The sequence below is a fragment of the Trachypithecus francoisi genome, unplaced genomic scaffold (assembly GCF_009764315.1).
Source record: "Trachypithecus francoisi isolate TF-2019V2 unplaced genomic scaffold, Tfra_2.0 Lachesis_group4, whole genome shotgun sequence".
NCBI classification, from domain to species: Eukaryota; Metazoa; Chordata; class Mammalia; order Primates; family Cercopithecidae; genus Trachypithecus; species Trachypithecus francoisi.
In genome coordinates, this window is record NW_022681469.1 from 82,568,009 (window position 1) to 82,587,308 (window position 19,300).

At 41.0% G+C, this 19,300-nt stretch overlaps 1 protein-coding gene across 1 annotated transcript; it reads left to right on the forward strand.

The window, feature by feature from the left end:
- The first annotated feature begins 16,733 nt into the window (after window positions 1–16,733).
- Window positions 16,734–18,964, forward strand: LOC117072790 (histone-binding protein RBBP4-like). The gene is given in 2 exon segments (XM_033193200.1): window positions 16,734–17,772; window positions 17,775–18,964. Coding segments are annotated over 2 exon segments (1,212 nt in total). The 5' UTR covers window positions 16,734–16,748; the 3' UTR covers window positions 17,963–18,964.
- Window positions 18,965–19,300: the final 336 nt, after the last annotated feature.

Below are 19,300 nucleotides of genomic sequence, written 5' to 3' on the forward strand. Positions count from 1 at the left end.
GTGATTCCAAGTGCTGAGTGCTGAATGCTCTTCTATGCTGTATAAATTAGTTATTGCAGATGGTTTTAGCACATAGAGTTCCCTCAACAGTGTTCCCACCATTCTCACAGATAACAAAATACACTGAGAACACATTGAGGCATCCATCCTGGAAAAGGTTAGGAATTGTGTAGTCTGGTGGAATCCTAGATCTTTCAACATGGAAAGATCCCTATAGATGAACTTGTCCCACAGGCTTCTTTCACAGATGAAGAGATAGCATCAAAGAGGCTGGGCCTTGGTCAAGAGTGACACAGATGAGCAATGGGAATTTGGTGTTCTGATGTCCATTGCATTTTTGATTATGTTTCAAGCCTCACTTTCAAAAGTTTGTGTTATTAGCCATGCTTTTAACTCTTCTTAATTTAACAACTTTATTAATAGGCTACTTTTGACCTGCATTAAGTAGTCCTTAGTTTAATTTAGGCTGAAAGAAATCATTCATCATTGTAAAACCATTGACCTTCGCAGCTGTGAGGACTGCAGGTTCCTGTGCTGTTCTGAAGGCAATGCTGAGCTTCGTGGGTAGCAGTAAGGGAAGGCCGGCTCCCTAGGCTGAGATGTGGAGAATGACTGTGTATTAGGCTGTTCTCGAATTGCTACAAAGAAATGCCTGAGACTGCGTAATTTATAAGAAAAGTGGTTTAATTGGCTCACAGTTCTGCAGGCTGTACAGGAAGCATAGTGCCAGAATCTACTTCTGGGAAGGCCTCAGGAAGCTTTAACTCATGCAGGAAGGTGAAGCAGGAGCAGGCACTTCACATGGCAAAAGCAGGAGCGAGAGAGTGTGGGCAGGGAGGTGCCACACACTTTTAAACGACCAGATCTCATGTGAACTCAGACTGAGAGCTCACTTATCACTGAGGGGATGGCCCAAGCCATTCATGAGGAATCTGCCCTCGTGATCTAAACACCTCCCACCAGGCCCACCTCCAGCTTTGGGAGATTACATTTCAACATGAGATTTGGGTGGGGGCAAATATCTAAACTCTATCAGACTGCATCTGCTTTGAGCATGCTACTCCTCTTCCTACTGTTTCCCCTGAGCATCTGCAATATTGCTGATTCCAAAGCTGCTTTGTCAATGTTGCAGAGCACGAGTGCATCCTCAAGAAAATGACATCGATAAAGACACCCATTTTTTGTTATCCTTTGATGCTCATCCAGATTTTTCCACCCCGGCGTAAATTTAATACCCCACTCACAGTGTTGACCTATACAGACTTAATCTGTGACCTGTCAGAAAGCTTGTTCAACTTGCATTGTCACAAATTATAACTTAAAGAAATGCAGTGCCAGAGTAAAAGTTGTTGGGCTGCTCCATCCTTAGGAGAAGAGGGGAGTGGGGGAGGCAGATCCATGTGCAGTCCTCTACTTTGTAGGTTCCAACTCAGTTTCACCCATTATCCTTGGGATCATTGGGCATTCAGCATAATTGGTTCAAGATAAACAAAGGTGGTGATGCTGATTTTCTCTGTTGAAGGATGTACCCCCATCTTCCCAAACTTTGTAACAGGATTCGTACCCATCTCTGACCACCTGAGCCCACACTAGACTAATCATTGTATTTCATCCCTTTGGCATCTCACACAAATGAACATATAATCCAAATCTGAACAATAGGAAGTATTCTTTAGAATTTCCTTTGCTGGAATGAGCAAAATCACTTTTTTTTTTTTCCATTTTCCTTGTGAGCTATAAACTATGACCTCAGAGCGGCCGGCATCTTTCCACACATAGAAAAGCCCCAAACAATGGCAAGAACAGAATGTGGAGTGCTAGGTTCCCTAGCCTGCAGGCCTCAAAGCAGCCCTGGTTCCTGATATTCCTCCTTTGCAAGCCAAACTGATCATTTTCCAGAAAACCTCTTTGCTTAGCGTAGGTTGGGTTCATGTAAAATAAAGAGTGCTGGCTATGCACTGTATTCCCAAGAGTTTGTTTTATAAACTAGGCTGTCAATTTTAAAATTTATGCTAAGAAATAACTGCCAAGAAGATTGGGGTATTACTGTAGGCTGGGTAGCTGATTCTCTTCCCTAGAGGACAGCCTATGTGGGAAACCAAATTATGATGAAAAGGTTGCTTCACAAGTGCAATGTCGGGATAAAAGGAGTAGGACAATCTCAAGGAGGCACTTTTGACAATCCGTGGTGCTTTGGGGACATAATGCCTGCTAAGTAGGACAGAACAATTCTGCCAACTAAACAAGGCCCTGCTCCCTTGCGTAGTTCTTAGAGGCACACTGACAGTTCTTCTGTCCAACTTTCCTCTTTAATATTTCTTGTCAATCACCAAATGATGTATACCTCTGGGACTTTGCCCATTGCCCTCACCATCCTCCCCCAACCCAAAGCCCCTCACTGCCACCCCCCTTTTCTCTTCTCTGATTGTAGAAATTCATCTTATCTTCTTGAACCTGACAGCCCACACCAACTCCTCTGCGAGGCATTCCTGTTTCTGCCCAAATCAGAGTTTAATTCCACCCTCTCCTGTGCTTCCCCTTCAGAGCAAATTGTGCCCATTTTGCAGTGTTGCAAGCTGTGGATGTGTTATGTCTTCTAGAAAATGAGTTTTTTGAGGACAGGGATAATGAGTTCAATCTTACCCACTCTTTGTGACCCCAGTTTCTAATGTAATTCATTGCAAATAGTAGATGCACAAAATACATGTTGAGTGTTGCATATGGTAACATAAATTAGTGAAGTTTATTATTTGTTTCATTCATTACAGAGGGTTGGGTTGCTTAGGACTTTTTGAGTAACAAGTGACAGAAAATCAAACTAACTTCAAAGAGTTTGGGGTGAAGACCTCAGAAGCAGGCTTGAGCAACCGAATGACAGGGAGGTCAGGGACACAGTTGAGGCTTGAGAACAGCTGGTCCCAGGATTGTGGACCTGCTGAGACTTTCTGTCTTTTGTCTCTGTATCACTCTCCAGTACCAAGGCAGACTGTCTTTCTCCTCACATGGGGGAATGTGGATGCTGACAGGCATAGAGTTTCACATCTCATCATGTTTGCTACCCACAGGAACTGAAAAATTCCCCAGCTTGAGATGAGAAATTCCTGTAGGACTAGAGGGGATATGAGGTAGATTGTGGCATTGGCCTCAAATCTTTATTTCTCCCTGAATCTTTATTCTTTGATTTTCACTGTGAAAGTTCTCCCCAGAAGACAGGCTACATTTCCCACCTCTTGACTTCATGTTTGGATGAAGTGGAGACAGCAGAGTATCCGGTCTCAAAGACTTCTTCTGCTTCTGCCTTGCTTTTGTTCTTTGGCTATTTCATGAGAAGGACATGTCCAGGCCAGCTCTCAGGTCCCAGGATGGGATAAGAGGCCTGTGGAGCAGAGCCACTCAGCTTAGTCCAGGCTGCAGATGCTGACCCCCAGCTCACCTAATTGCATGAGCGAGCTCAGCCAAGATCATCAGAGCTGCACAACTGAGTCCAGCTGCCATTCATATTACCCCCAGACCAGGGAAAATAAATGATTGTTGTTTTTAGCCACTGAGTTGTAAACCTAGAATTTTTGAGGCAATAGTTAACTGATACGAACTAAGTCTCAGGTTTGTGACTTCTTAGCTACCTGACCTTGGGGGAGGTGCCTACCCATCTATATTTCATTCTGTATCTCTGTAAAATGGGGGCGGTAACAGCATAGAATTTTTATGAAAATAAAAGTTGTTAAATATACAATGTCTGGTACATGAAAAGCACTAATATATTTTAGTTATGATGGTGATGATGATTACTCTTTGACATGCCCACTCACAGACAGTTGTTGCCAGGGAGGGGGGAGAGGTCCTAGGACGTGACCTTGCTTGGGGAGGTGTTCATCCCTGGGCGAATTCAGTGAGGACAGAGGAGTGGAGGGTCTGGAAAAACATTGCAGCTGGTTGGATGTGGTGGAATGAACATCCCCCAGAAGACGTGAATTCTGATGCTACATTAAGATCAGAGGAAGTTTTGGCAGACAAAACAAAAAAAAGTGCACTTTGAACATTTTAGTTATTTCTAAAATCATAATTTCATTGGAAACTCTGGATCACAACACATGACTTCAGACACCTCACATAGGGCAGGGAGCATGAGTGCATCACGTCTCCTCTGTTTACTGGGCATTTAATCTTAGGGAAGCTTGAATGAAAATAATAATTCCCATCTCCCAATGTGGTGTTAGGAATTAAATGAGATAATGCATGTAAAACAAGTGGTCTAGTCCATGACATACAGCAGGCACTCAGGAAGTGGTAGCTAATGCATGTAAAACAAGTGGTCTAGTCCATGACATACAGCAGGCACTCAGGAAGTGGTAGCTAATGCATGTAAAACAAGTGGTCTAGTCCATGACATACGGCAGGCACTCAGGAAGTGGTAGCTAATGCATGTAAAACAAGTGGTCTAGTCCATGACATACGGCAGGCACTCAGGAAGTGGTAGCGAATGCATGTAAAACAAGTGGTCTAGTCCATGACATACGGCAGGCACTCAGGAAGTGGTAGCGAATGCATGTAAAACAAGTGGTCTAGTCCATGACATACGGCAGGCATTCAGGAAGTGGTAGCTAATGCATGTAAAACAAGTGGTCTAGTCCATGACATACGGCAGGCACTCAGGAAGTGGTAGCTAATGCATGTAAAACAAGTGGTCTAGTCCATGACATACGGCAGGCACTCAGGAAGTGGTAGCTAATGCATGTAAAACAAGTGGTCTAGTCCATGACATACGGCAGGCACTCAGGAAGTGATAGCTAATGCATGTAAAACAAGTGGTCTAGTCCATGACATACGGCAGGCATTCAGGAAGTGGTAGCTAATGCATGTAAAACAAGTGGTCTAGTCCATGACGTACGGCAGGCACTCAGGAAGTGATAGCTAATGCATGTAAAACAAGTGGTCTAGTCCATGACATACGGCAGGCACTCAGGAAGTGGTAGCTGTTGTTGTGGCTGGTATTCTTGGCCCCTCTGTGATGGGCTGTTTCTCATTAGCTTCCACCGAAGGAGGGGAGCCTTCATGACCTTGTCTCTTGCATTTCTGGAGTTCTCTCCACTGACTGCAGCCTAAAGCACATGCTGTTAAATTCATGTTTATGAAGTCTGAACATGAGCAAGGTGCATCAATTCTAGCGCAATTAATGTTGAACATGTCCATGTCTCTAGTTTTTCAAAGGTGACAGGCTCACAAGAAACCCTGTGATATCTGACCTGGAAATCCTTTTTGGTGCAGAATCTGAATTGCAAAGCTGTTGTTAAAACCTGCAAATGATCAGCAATGGTAAATGGGAGACATTAACTGTCTGTAACTCTTTGTCTCTCCTTGGCTGATACTCCTGACTGATGCTGGGAAAATGGCGAGCAGCTCGCTATCGTGGGCTGTAATTAGTGTATGCCTGGAAGTGCAGACATTTTCATAAATAGAACTTTGCGGGGAATTGCTCGTTATTCCCATGATTTTAGGAAATAAAGAAAGACCTCAATTAGTTTTCAATCTCAAGAAAGAAAAAGAAGCAACAAGCAGTTTTCCTCTGGCAACAAAGAGAGAGAGAGAGAACCTGGTAATACTCAGGGTTAAGTCTACAGGAATCACAATCTGATGGAGTGGATTTTTCCCCTCTCATCCCCATGCGTGGCAGCAAATAGACACAATCTCCATCTTGCCCAGAGAAAATGAAGATGTGTCTTAATAGGCTGGTATTTCTGAGCACTAAGCAATCGCTCTTTGTCGTACCATGTGCTGGCATCAGGAAACTGAAGAGGAGAACAGTTCATAGTGTTTCAATGAAAGGCTTTACCTTGAAGAGGAGATGAACAGAGAAAATGTATGATGCCACTATGTGGAGTTAAACAAGCTGCCATTCGTAATTGTAGATACATTCTTTGGATAAATTAAAAAGTTTTCATCATGGTAAGTATATGTTTGAACATGGGATGTGTTGTAGCAGTGGCAGAGAGGTGGGAGGGTTGTAAGTGGAGCTCAGAGGGCTAGAATGTTCTAATACATTGCTAAATTCAGGAAAGTGGAATTGTGCACCATGGGTTGTTCTGGTGCTTGGTCACTAGTTCATCAGAGGCGACAGAAAGACAGCAGCAGGCTCAGGCATCTCAGCATATCCTCAGAAATGTCACTGCACTTGCTGTCCTTCAGAATAATTGGTTAATTCTCAGCCTGGGAAGGGGCTTCAATGAACTATGGAGATGCTGTGATCACACAGCAGCAGTGGTCCCAGCACAAAGGAGTTTATTCCAGTGGCTTTGCAGGGAAGACATGATCAATGGCTGTTTTTGAAAGATCTTGATTTTGGGTAAATTTACTTTCCCATCATGAGTGCCACGCTATCAGAAAGACAAATTAATTTAACATGAGTGACTTACTGCTCCCTTATGAATTACTTTCCAATTGTTTTTAATAGCATCTCTTTATCTCTAGCACAAGAAAACACAGTTGACCTTTAACAGCCTCTTTTATAAATGAACCCAATTGCAGTTCAGCTTTCCCACTTTCAGATCTTTATCTCCTCGCACCTTGAATCCAAACTCATCTGGATGCAGGTCCAGCTGTCTCTCTAATGGTATCTATCCATTAATTAAACACTCTATGCTTAACAGCTTGCACACCAGCAGCTGTAAAGGATGAGAAGGCAGTTCTCCTTTCATCTACAAATATTTATTTTCTTTTGGGAGGATTGGTTGGGAAAGATTAAGTGTATAGGAGGATGACCAGCTTATGGAGAATGTGTGTGTTTTGGTGGAAGTTTCCTGCCAAGTCATATCAAGTGCAGTTAGTAAGCAGAAAGGCTGGCTCCTAATCCCTGCAATCATAAATTATGAAATACCAGTTAAAACAAGCACCTGGGCTGAGGAATGTGTCTTTGTCCTCTCAGTATTTTAATGAATGCATGTGAATGAGTTTTCAGGGAAGAATGAATATAACTCAAATGGAATTGGACTCTGATATTTATGAGCTCCTGTCTGCACAGGAGCCGGGTCATGGCTTGTATATTGTTATCCTGCCACAGTGCATTATGGGGGCGTCCTTAGTCCATTTACCTTTTTCCGTGTTTCTCAGATTCATTCATCAGTGAATTGTATAGAAACTTCCCTGGAATAGCAAAATAACAAGTTGAAAGTTAGGCACAGCATTAGCTTTTTAAAAATATAATTTTTAAATACAGAAGGAGTATATGAGTGTGGTAGAATATTAGAAAACACAGAAAAGTAGAATCAGCAGAATAAATAGACTATATTGCAAATGCCTAAAGACTGAACAGTGGATACATCTTCCCAGATAACTTTTTATGTCTTTGGGATATATATATGTATATAATGTTGGGGGTAATCTGCTTCTTTAGTTAACAATGTCTGTTTTTCAATTCAGTATTATTTTATTTCATCAAATATCAGACTATATTCACAATTTTATAATTATCTCAAAAATGTTCCTTATTGCATTTAATTGTTATATCTCTAAGATCTCTTTCAGTCTGGTGTGGTACATTGTTTCATGCACTAATGTGTCAGAAAGAACGGACCAGTCATCCAGGAGGGTGACTAAATTAAACTAAGCTCTATGCCTTAGTTTAGTTTCCCTGGTTAGCAGAGCCTGAGATAAGGACTTGGCAGCCAGTAGTTTTGGGAATGTGATCCCATGAAGTAGAAGTTAAGGAGCAGGAAAACAAACAGGAAAAAGGAAATGTTAATGGAGACATAGATGTGTTATTAAAGTTGCCATTGTAAGCAGTGGGGTTCAATTCTGCCAGGATCTCTGAGAAAGATCCAGAATGCCCCTGGATTTGCCTACCTGAAAGACAGGAGTTTGAGGTATTTCACTACCTCCCTTGGGAAGGAAGACATTAACTTCTCTCTGCTTTGAGCTGTGCTTATACAGGCCTGGAGCTTATGGGGTATCAGAGAACATCTTGAGCAAGAATATGGAAACACTCACCCAACATCTCTCCACTCTAGCTGCAATCAGAGGTGGGCCCAAGGGCATGTCATATGGGCACTGGAGCTCATGTTATAGATTTGTTTGAATTTTTTCCCCTCATTTTTTCTTGATTTATTGCAGTATTCAGCTTATTTCTCTATGGAGGAATTTTCTACAAACAAAAAAGTTATCTAAGGCTTGATATAGTTAAATTAACCATTTTGAAAAAAGAATGAACTGATTACTATTATCTACATATCCCTGCAAAGATGTGCTGATACCTTTGATTTTATTTTTAAGAGATTAATTCATCAAATAAACTTTTACTGAATATCATTGATACAGTTTGGCTGTGTCCCCACCCAAATCTCATCTTGAATTGTAGCTCCCATAATTCCCACATGTTGTGGGAGGGAACCAGTGGGAGGTAACTGAATCAAGAGGGCAGTTTCCCCCATACTGTTCCTGTAGTAGTGAATAAGTCTCACAAGAACTAATGGTTTTATAAGGGGAAATCACTTTTGCTTGGTTCTCCTTCTCTTTCTTACCTGCCACCGTGTAAGACGTGCCTGTCACCTTCTGCCATGATTGTGAGGCCTCCCCAGTCATGTGGAACTGTGAGTCCATTAAACCTCTTTTTCTTATAAATCACCCAGTCTTGGGTATGTCTTTATCAGCAGAGTGAAAACAGACTAATACAACCATGTTTTGAGGTTTGAGGTAGGCAGTGATGAAATAACCCCACCTTTAAGTTTAGCAAGTTTTGTAAAATAAACTGTGGTGGTGATGTAGTAGAAGTACCTGTGGGGTGTGGGGCTGGGTCAGTGGAGGAAGTGACCAATTCTTTCAGGGTAGCAAGGGAGAGAGGAAAGTCTGCATTGTTGTAGCAATGCTTGCCTGGGTTTTGAACTGCGGTTAGATAGGGAGAAATGTTTTCTAGGCTGAGTTACATAAAGGCAGGGTTATAAGGTTTATAAGCATGAAAAACAAAAACATATTCGGGGAACTGAAATCATTCATTGTGACTGGCCAGTGAGTAGGAAGAGGTGGAGCCAGAGCTGGAAAAAGAGGAAGGGACAGATCGTGAAGCTCTTGTACCTCAGGCTAGATATTGTCTTCATTGCTGAATTTACAGGGAAGGTTCCTGTTAGGAACACAGCATGCTCAACTGTGTTCAAATTTGTGAATTTTAGAATACACAAAACTGCGATTAAAAACAACTCTGTCTAGAAGGCAACTCCAGAAGGTTGTTACTGTTTAGTAAAGACTTACTGCATAAGCCTGTCTTTCACATGTTTTACAGAATGCAGCTATGCATGTAACTTCTTTTTGGCACCATAGAATTGCATTAGATATTAAATGAGTGATATAGAAGCAACTTAGGAGGTGTACTGTTGAGCCAGTAGGGTTGGAGCCCCCTAAGCCTCTGTTTGCAAGAGTTGATGGGTCTGAGTGGAAGTAAACTTCAGGAAAGCCAGGAACAGGGGAGGAGAGGTCCAAGCCAGGTTTGCTGCTTCTGGGGGCACTTACGTTGAGTTCTGTAAAGAGGGACTAGAGGCGGAGACTGATGGAGTTGTTTCTGGGAGGGAATGTGGGACGAGGGGCATGGACAAAGTTGCTCTTGTACCTGGGGGCTGCAGGGAGAGGAGCATGCTTTTGCTTCCTCAAGGAACACAGGGCCACACTAGCTCCTTAAAGGTAGGAAAAATCAGGAAATTGATCCTGGAAAGAGACTTCAAGTTCTCACAGACGACATGGCCAGGAGGGCATCACCTTCAAGTGCCTTTGCTGGTAGCAGTTACGAAGGAGCAGACCAAAGAGAACATGGCAGGTGCTGCAGTATAACTCTGGAGTGATCTGACAACTGGGTATAGGAGCACATGAGGGTGACTCCCTGCAGACTCCCCAAAATAATTGAATCAGACTTTACAGGGTATTGCGTAAGTAGATGGAATCAATGCCATTGAAATTAGTGTTCACATAGATACTGTGAATCTCATTTCTTTCCACATAAGAGTAAGGCCTAGGCCGGGCGCAGAGGCTCAAGCCTGTAATCCTAGCACTTTTGGGAGGCTGAGACGGGCGGATCACGAGGTCAGGAGATCGAGACCATCCTGGCTAACACGGTGAAACCCCGTCTCTACTAAAAATACAAAAAAAAAACTAGCTGGGCGAGGTGGCGGGCGCCTGTAGTCCCAGCTACTTGGGAGGCTGAGGCAGGAGAATGGCATAAACCCGGGAGGTGGAGCTTGCAGTGAGCTGAGATCCGGCCACTGCACTCCAGCCTGGGCTACAGAGCGAGACTCCGCCTCAAAAAAAAAAAAAAAAAAAAAAGAGTAAGGCCTAGAAGATTTGGGTTACAAATAAATCATGACAGAGCCAGAAGCACACCTCATTGGGCCTGGTGGCTCAGGGCCCTTAGCCTGTACTGTAAAGCCTCTCTGGCATGTGTTTATAACACTATCACAATAGTGTCCAGCTTGTGATCCTATCCTCCTAAAATGTGGAGTATTATTACGGATTACACTGTGGAGGTTAGAAACCCCTCAAATGTGACACATAATTATGGAAAGAGCCAGTCCTATTGCTCTTGCCCACCCTTTGTTGGCTGGCTTATCTCTGTGTAGGTATTGATCACTGCTGGGAGAAAGGTTGTATATTTAACCCCTCTGCCAAAGCAAGGAGATTTATCTGAGTACAAGTAATGGAAGGTGGCAGGAAGAGGGAAAATATGGCCAGGAATCAGCTACATTCGATGAGACAGTGATGCCTGGAAGAGTCGATGACAATAAAAGAGGAAAAGCAGAGCACTGTCACTCTGCAGAGCATGGTCAGCAGCACCTGCAGGTGATGTATGATGACACAGGCCCCCGTGTGCTATCTTTCTAAACTGGACTGTGTCAGCCTCTCATGAACAAGCAGATTTATTGTATTGTCACTGGTGCATCAATGAGCAGGGAAGTTGTAAGGAATTGTGGGTAATAGAGTTTTATTTTTTTCTGGTTAAAGGCAACAGCCTACCTCCTTTGTCTCAGCAAGCAGGGGATTCACAGACAGAACAAACTGGAGTTTACACATACATTGATTATATGGATATTAGATATCCTTCCGTGTCTTGTTATAGTATGCTTTGGATTTTTGTTATTACAAAAATAATGAAAATAACACAAATTATAGTAATATATACTATATGAAGAATAAGCTTTATCTTCTGTGTTTCTTGCTATTCCTATATTTTTATAAATTATCTATGATATTTATATTTTTAGTAATTGTGAGCTAATATTAAAATACACCTGGGGAGAGAGTTTGTCAAGGTGCAGAGGGGAGTGTTTGTATACTCTTGGTATATACACCAAGAGTGTATTTGGTGCATTGTTTTAGGAGGCAGTTTGGAAATATGTAGTAGAATTTAAAATGTGAATTCCCTTTGATCATGCAATTTCACTACTAGCAAAACTCTCCTACTGATATGCTTATATAAACATGCAAAGGCAGATAGAAGGATGATCACAGAAGTGTCCTTTAGAAATGAGAAATTGAAAACAAACTGAACATTGGTCAGTAAAAGAATTGGTTAAATAAATTACAGTGCAACTTCATGACGAAATATTACTCAGCATTAAAACAAGTAGTGTGCATTGAAAAAAGTAAGCCCTAGAACAGTTTGTGGTGTGTAATTCCATTTTAAAAAAGACATACATGTGTGGAGCCCAGTAGTGAGCACTTACAGTCCCAGCTACTTGGGAGGCTGAGATGAGAGGACCCCTTGAGCCCAGGCATTCGAATCCAGCCTTGGCAACATAGTAAGACCCTGTGTCTAAAGAAGAACAAAAAATTACACACACACACGCGTGCGCGCGCATATATATGTATGTTATTATATATACCTACAACATTTCTGGAAAGGAATAAAAAGTTGAAACAATCACTCTGGAAAATGTAACTGAGGGGTAGTTGTAGAGGTGAAAATTAGATACTACTGTACAAGATGAAAACATATTACCAGCATCTTTTACGTATGTAAATTTTAAACACTCAAAAATAAAAAGCGAAAGGGACTATAATTATCTTTCAGGATTTGTTTTTGAACACAGACTGCCTCAAGATAGGTAGGTGGCCCACATGACTAACTGAGGAACATCCTTTCATGCGATCATATCCCACTGAGTAGGTGTTTCCTTTCCTCTTTTTACATTCAGTATAATTTTCAGCAACTGCAAAATTTGTCAAGATGGGGGAGAAGTAAATTGAGTAAGAATGGTTGTATGGAATTAGGAGAGAACACCTATAAACGGTAGGAAAAAAATCTTTGTTGACAGTCATCAATCAAGAGGAGCATACCATCTACTTTGAAATTTTTTCATTTTATTTTAAAATTAAAAAATTCTTTTGAATGGTTGGAGCTCTAGCAGGCAACTCTACTCTTGACTGCCTTTTCTGACTATTTTTGTCTGAAGCTACTGACAATACTATTTTGAATGAACTCATGGTCATTCAACCACATTTAATTCTCAGGAAGTAGAAGTTCTTATTAATATTCTCTCCCATGTATAGCTGTTGCTGATGTTCTTACAGGTGAAGGAGGGGCCAAATTGTTTAGAAAGAACAGTATCTCCAGTTCTTGGAAGGAGTTTGAGCTGAGAGACCACCAGAGATGTCACCACTGTTTGATATTACTTGCGAAAAAAAAATCTGTTCAAGAAGCCTATACATAACTGGTTAAAATGAACTTTTTGATTGAATGAACATTTTATTAAATTGACTACTTCACTGGCATTGTGCAGTATTTTCTATGTGTTAGGTCCTGCTAGACACTGGGGGTATAAAGATAAAAGTACGTATTCTTATGAACTTTACAATCCAGTTGGAGAAGTAAAGATATGATTCACAAATTACAGTATAGCATGTTAATTGCAAGGAAGTGAGTGGGTACAAGCTATAGTCAGCAGGAAACACACATGCTGATATTTATAACTGAAAAACACATGGCCACTTTAGCTTATTAATTAGGCTGGGAAGAATCAACTATGTCGAAATCATCCTAAGCATTTCCTAAGAGGAGCTATACGTTGTTGTAAAATCAAAACCTAATGGTGGGGATGGTGATCCTGGAGGGAAAATAAAAACACCATAGAATTTCATGACTATCCATTTATGACACTCATCCTGTTTTCATTCTTGGAAGTTCTTCTGTTTCTCTAAATAATGTTGCTATTAAAAACTCCGTGTTCTTTTTAGTAGTTTTAGAACTTAGGTAATTGACAAAAATTTTCCTTCTGAATTTTGTACAAGACAGACAATTAGATTTGCACTGTCTGCAAAAACAGGAAATTTTGAGGCAAAAGTAGTAGTTATCGACGAATAAGAAAGAGAGCTTTTGACATCATTAAAGACCACTAGATTCCTCCTTCCTATTTTAAAGCCTTCCACACTTGTCAGTTCCATTTACTTTTAATTATATGATTATGAATAAATCACATGAAAAAATAATAGATCTGGGTACATTAATTATGTATTGAAAGACAAGTAGATCCAGCAGATTAAACAGAATAGAATAAGTGTGTGTGTATTTAGTGACTTTTGTTTGACTGCTCTGACAAGCACCACCCAGATTTACTGTAGTGTGCAGAAAGAAGAGAGCAAAAGGAATGTGATAGGTAATTCTAGGACTGTGTTGAACTGAAAAAAAATTATAGAATTAAAGAGCTCCAAACTATACTGTATAACAGTTCTTAGTTCTCTAGTCTGATATTTGGGGCCCTTCAGAACGAATGCTTTTTGGCTTTCCAAAAGACTTTGGAGTTGGCCTTGCGCCATCTGCTGGATTATGTTAGTATTTTCATCTGCACTAGGACGGAGTGTTGGAAAGACATTCAGATTCACATTTAATGTCTCTTGCTACTAGCCATGGCAGAGAACCCTCCTTTTTCTTCCAACTTATAGCATTTTCCTCTGAATGTGCTTTATCTTCTTTCTGTCTTTGCTGCCAGCAAGATGCACCTAATTAGGTAAATTCCATTTGTTTTTCAGATATGATGTGTCTAAAATATGGCCTCTGCAAACAAATGAGATGTAGAGGACATTGGGCAGGTGCACAGATCTGAGCCTCCCCCCATATGCTTTCTTGGATGCTTGTGTGTGTAGGCAGGGGCCAAAAAATATAGTCAGATAAGCTGAACTACTAATGTCTTATTTTATTTTTTCTGTTTTTATAAAACATCTTGTAAATAAAGGTGTCCTCATTGGGTTTTATTCTGGCAAGTGAACTTTGTCTGATATAAGAAACAGGGAAATGTTCTGGTAAAGAAAAAAGGAATTGCTAAAACAGTGAGCATTTAAAATATTAGGTTTATGGAAAGATCAACACTTGAAATTATGACTGTTAATTTCTTTATTATTCTTGGATAACTAGACTGCTTTTGAAAACAAATCATTGCCTAAACATTTCATGAAATTCTGTCACGGACTGGGATGAATTCCAAGACAGCTTCATTGTTATATGTAAACAAAGACAAATAAGCAAAGCTGCAGAAAAATGCCCAAAGGACATTTTCTCATTGGATAAACACATGAGGTCTTACTGGTCATGGGTTAACTGCTTCACATATTTTAGATTTTTAAATTGCTGGAGCTCACATGGGAAACAAGGATAGCCACTGTTTTCATGATGAATGTTCTGCCGTCATTTCTTTCTTTATCCTTTTGTCATTTTGTGTGCATTGTGGTACTTGTGGATGGGTGTTACTGGTATTTCTAACACTGTAAGCCTAAAAACCTGCAGTATTTCCCATTTGACTCACCAGTCCCCATTTAGCAAGTTAGGAAACAAAATGAATTCGAGACACCGAGTTCCTGTCTTACAAATTGTGGGATCTCATGGAAAATACCAAGTCAGACAGCAAGTTAGCATTTTATTCTTTTAGGATAATAGGTCAGCAGGGATGCAGCACAGGAGAAGGTGCAAAGGTCCAGAGACTAGGGACATAAGGATCTGACAGCTTGCTGCAGTCTTGTTATGCAAGATCAGTTGTTCAAGAGCAAATCTGTGAAATCTCACATTTACTTCTTGTCTGTCACTGGGGTTGGCCACTCAGCAGATGCAGATGACAAGAGGAAGGCAACTGTAACAAGACAGAGCCTTGCATGTCAGGGAAACTTCTGTCATGGCCCATTTTTATTTAACCTCAGCACTGGGTCCCATTAGAGGAGCCCTCTAAACACCTCTCTGAGCCGCTGTGATCTGAAAAGAATGAGTTTCATGTAACTTGGGGAAGAAATAGAAAGTAAGTATTTGAATAATTATGGGTGAAAAGACTTGAATGAGGCCACTTTCAGAAGACAATTTTATTCCAAGAGTGTTTGACTTATGTAGGAGAGTAATAGAATAGAATAATAACAACGTTAAATATGTAGGAAGTAAATTCTATCGTTACTAAGTAAACAGCTGCCATTGGCAACTTTCCTATATAGTCACAGCACCTTTGGGGGGTCTCTCTTTGCAGCAACAAATGGTAAGAATGGAAATTGGTCCCTTCCTTCACCATTTATGTACAGGTGATACTTACTATTTGTGGATTCTGTATTTGTGAATGTTGCATATTTGTGACTGTTGGGGAACATGGAAATCTACAGTTTAAACAAAGTTCCTAGGTGATTCCTGCATTATAACATTTGCAAACGTAATTGTAGGCTCCAAAAGCAGAAGCTTAGGCATTGACAAGCTGTGGTCACATGGGAAGCTCAGTACAGCCTTCTTTGTCTTCCCCTACCCCTCATTCCAATGGTAGATACTCGTAATGTCTGGAACTTGGTGGGTTTGTGGACCTCTGAGGCAAAAAACAGACAAAACACTGGTGAGTTTTCTTCTTAGGAGTTGTTATGGATGTTCTAGATCTTGTCTTTGGGAAGGCCTAGAAAGTCACAGGTCTGAAGCAGACAGAATGAAGTCACTAATTGCTCCAGTCCCCTCTTCCCAATTTGGGATCTTGGTCTTTATGACTCCAAGACTCTGCTTCATGAAGACAGGTGGGGAACAACCCCAGCGCATTCAATTCAACCGTCACCCTGTACCTGGGCCTTCCAGATGTACCCTCTATCCTTCACTTCTAGCCTTCTCTTCCACCACTCTCCTCTCACTTACTTTGCTCCAGCTGGACAGGCCTGCTAATTGGTCCATGAACACAGTGCACTCATTCCTGCCACACGGCCTTTACACTTAAACTTCCCTGGGACTTCACATGCCTGGTGAGACTCTCACTTGGTTTAGCTCTGTGCTCATATGTTACCACTCCAGAGGCCTTTCCTGAATGCTCTGTCACTCTTCCTGTTACAATGTTTTATCCTTTTTTTTTTTTCCTATCTCTCACTAATATTAGATGGTTATTTTAAAATTTCTGTCTGCCCCACCACCCTTCTCTTCAGAATGTAAATTTCATGAGGAAACTGTCTTGTTCAACTCTTTATTCCTTACCTGCTCCCCACAATGCTTGGCATATGGTAAATCCTTAATAAAATAACAGACTGGCCAAATAAATATTTGTCCATAAAGTGTTCTTTGGAAATCCCTTGGCCCATTATCATTCCTGTTCACCTAGTTAAAGGAATCCGGAATTTGATTAAACAAATCAGTTTATGTTGCACTAACATATGTTCACGTTTAGAACACATTACATTTAAGATTAATAGAAAGGAATAGAGGCCACGCGTGCAGAGCAAGTGCCTACTGCCTCCCTGTCCCTCCTGCAATGCTCAACCCCAGGATTCCCCCAGCTCCTCTGCCCGCCATGGCCTACAAGGAAGCAGCGTTCGATGACACAGTGGAAGAATGAGTGATCAACGAGGAATACAAAATATGGAAAAAGAACACCCCTTTTCTTTATGATTTGGTGATGACCCATGCTCTGGAGTGGCCCAGCCTAACTACCCAGTGGCTTCCAAATGTAACCAGACCAGAAGGGAAAGATTTTAGCATTCATCTACTTGTCCTGGGGACACACACATCAGATGAACAAAACCATCTTGTTATAGCCAGTGTGCAACTCCCTGATGATGATGCTCAGTTTGATGCGTCACACTACGACAGTGAGAAAGGAGAATTTGGAGGTTTTGGTTCAGTTAGTGGAAAAATTGAAATAGAAATCAAGATCAACCATGAAGGAGAAGTAAACAGGGCCCGTTATATGCCCCAGAACCCTTGTATCATCGCAACAAAGACTCCTTCCAGTGATGTTCTTGTCTTCAACTATACAAAACATCCTTCTAAACCAGACCCTTCTGGAGAGTGCAACCCAGACTTGCGTCTCCGTGGACATCAAAAGGAAGGCTATGGGCTTTCTTGGAACCCAAATCTCAGTGAGCACTTACTTAGTGCTTCAGATGACCACACCATCTGCCTGTGGGACATCAGTGCCGTTCCAAAGGAGGGAAAAGTGTTGGATGCAAAGACCATCTTTACAGGGCATACAGCAGTAGTAGAAGATGTTTCCTGGCATCTGCTCCGTGAGTCTCTGTTTGGGTCAGTTGCTGATGATCAGAAACTTATGATTTGGGATATTCATTCAAACAATACTTCCAAACCAAGTCACTCAGTTGACGCTCACACTGCTGAAGTGAACTGCCTTTCTTTCAATCCTTATAGTGAGTTCATTCTTGCCACAGGATCAGCTGACAAGACTGTTGCCTTGTGGAATCTGAGAAATCTGATACTTAAGTTGCATTCCTTTGAGTCACGTAAGGATGAAATATTCCAGGTTCAGTGGTCACCTCATAATGAGATTATTTTGGCTTCCAGTGGTACTGATCGCAGACTGAATGGGATTTAAGTAAAATTGGAGAGGAACAATCCCCAGAAGATGCAGAAGACGGGCTACCAGAGTTGTTGTTTATTCGTGGTGGTCACATTGCCAAGATATCTGATTTCTCCTGGAATCCCAATGAACCTTGGGTGATTTGTTCTGTATCAGAAGACAATATCATGCAAGTGTGGCAAATGGCATAGAACATTTATAATGATGAAGACCCTGAAGGAAGCGTGGATCCAGAAGGACAAGGGTCCTAGATAAGTCTTTACTTCTTGTGATTTTAGACTCCCCTTTTTTCTTCTCAACCCTGAGAGTGATTTAACACTGGTTTTGAGACAGACTTTGTTCAGCTATCCCTCTATATAATAGGTACCACCAATAATGCTATTAGCCCAAACAGTGGGTGTTTTCTAAATATTAATGGGGGGGCTTGATTCAGCAAAGCCACAGACTTACGTTGAAATTTTCTTCAGGAATTTTGTAGTAACCCAGGTCTAAAGTAGCTACAGAAGGGGGAATATTATGTGTGATTATTTTTCTTCTTATGCTGTATATCCCCAAGTTTTTCATATTCTTTTAAGTAAAGGCTAGAGTGAGTAAGGAATAGAGCCAAATGAGGTAGGTGTCTGAGCCATGAAGTATAAATACTGAAAGATGTCACTTTTATTCAGGAAATAGGGGAGATTCAAGTCATATAGATTCCTACTCGAAAATCTTGACACCTGACTTTCTAGGATGCACATTATCATACGTAGACCAGTTTCCTCTTGGTTTCCTCAGTTAGGTCAAAACTACATGTTCCTCTTTCCCCATATATTCATATATTTTTGTTCATTAGTGTATTTCTTGAGCTGTTTTCATGTTGTTTCTTTCCTGTGTGTGAAATGGTGTGTTTGTTGTTGTTGTTGTTGTTGTTTTTAACTTGGGACCACCAAGTTGTAAAGATGTAAGTTTTTACCTGACAGTTACACCACAGGCAGACTGTCAAGTTGAGAAGAGTGAATCAATAACTTGTATTTGTTTTAAAAATTAAATTAATCCTTGATAAGAGTTGCCTTTTTTTAGGAGTTAGCCCTTGATCACTAGTTTGATGCCATCTCCATTTTGGGTGACCTGTTTCACCAGCAGGCCTGTTACTCTCCATGACTAACTGTGTAAGTGCTTAAAATGGAATAAATTGCTTTTCTACATAAAAAAAAGGATTAATAAAAAGATGCTAACACAGAATAAAGACAGTGCAGGGCACATCTGTGAATGCCTCCGGGGAAAACATCCTGTTACAGAGGGTCTTGTAGAATGTAGAGTAACTCCATATAGAGATGTGGGGTTTCTGTAAATAGCCACAGATAGAGGAAAGTTAAGAATAGTTTTGCCTAGTGTGCAAAATACTCTACTCAATTTAATTTTGAAGAAATGAAAAAAATCAAAGGCTTTTAAATGCAGAAAAGCAAAATCATGCCTGTGTTTTGGAATGATAGTGCCAGCAGTGGGTGGTAATGGATCAGAACAATTATGTTGGAATTAGCAAGGAGAGT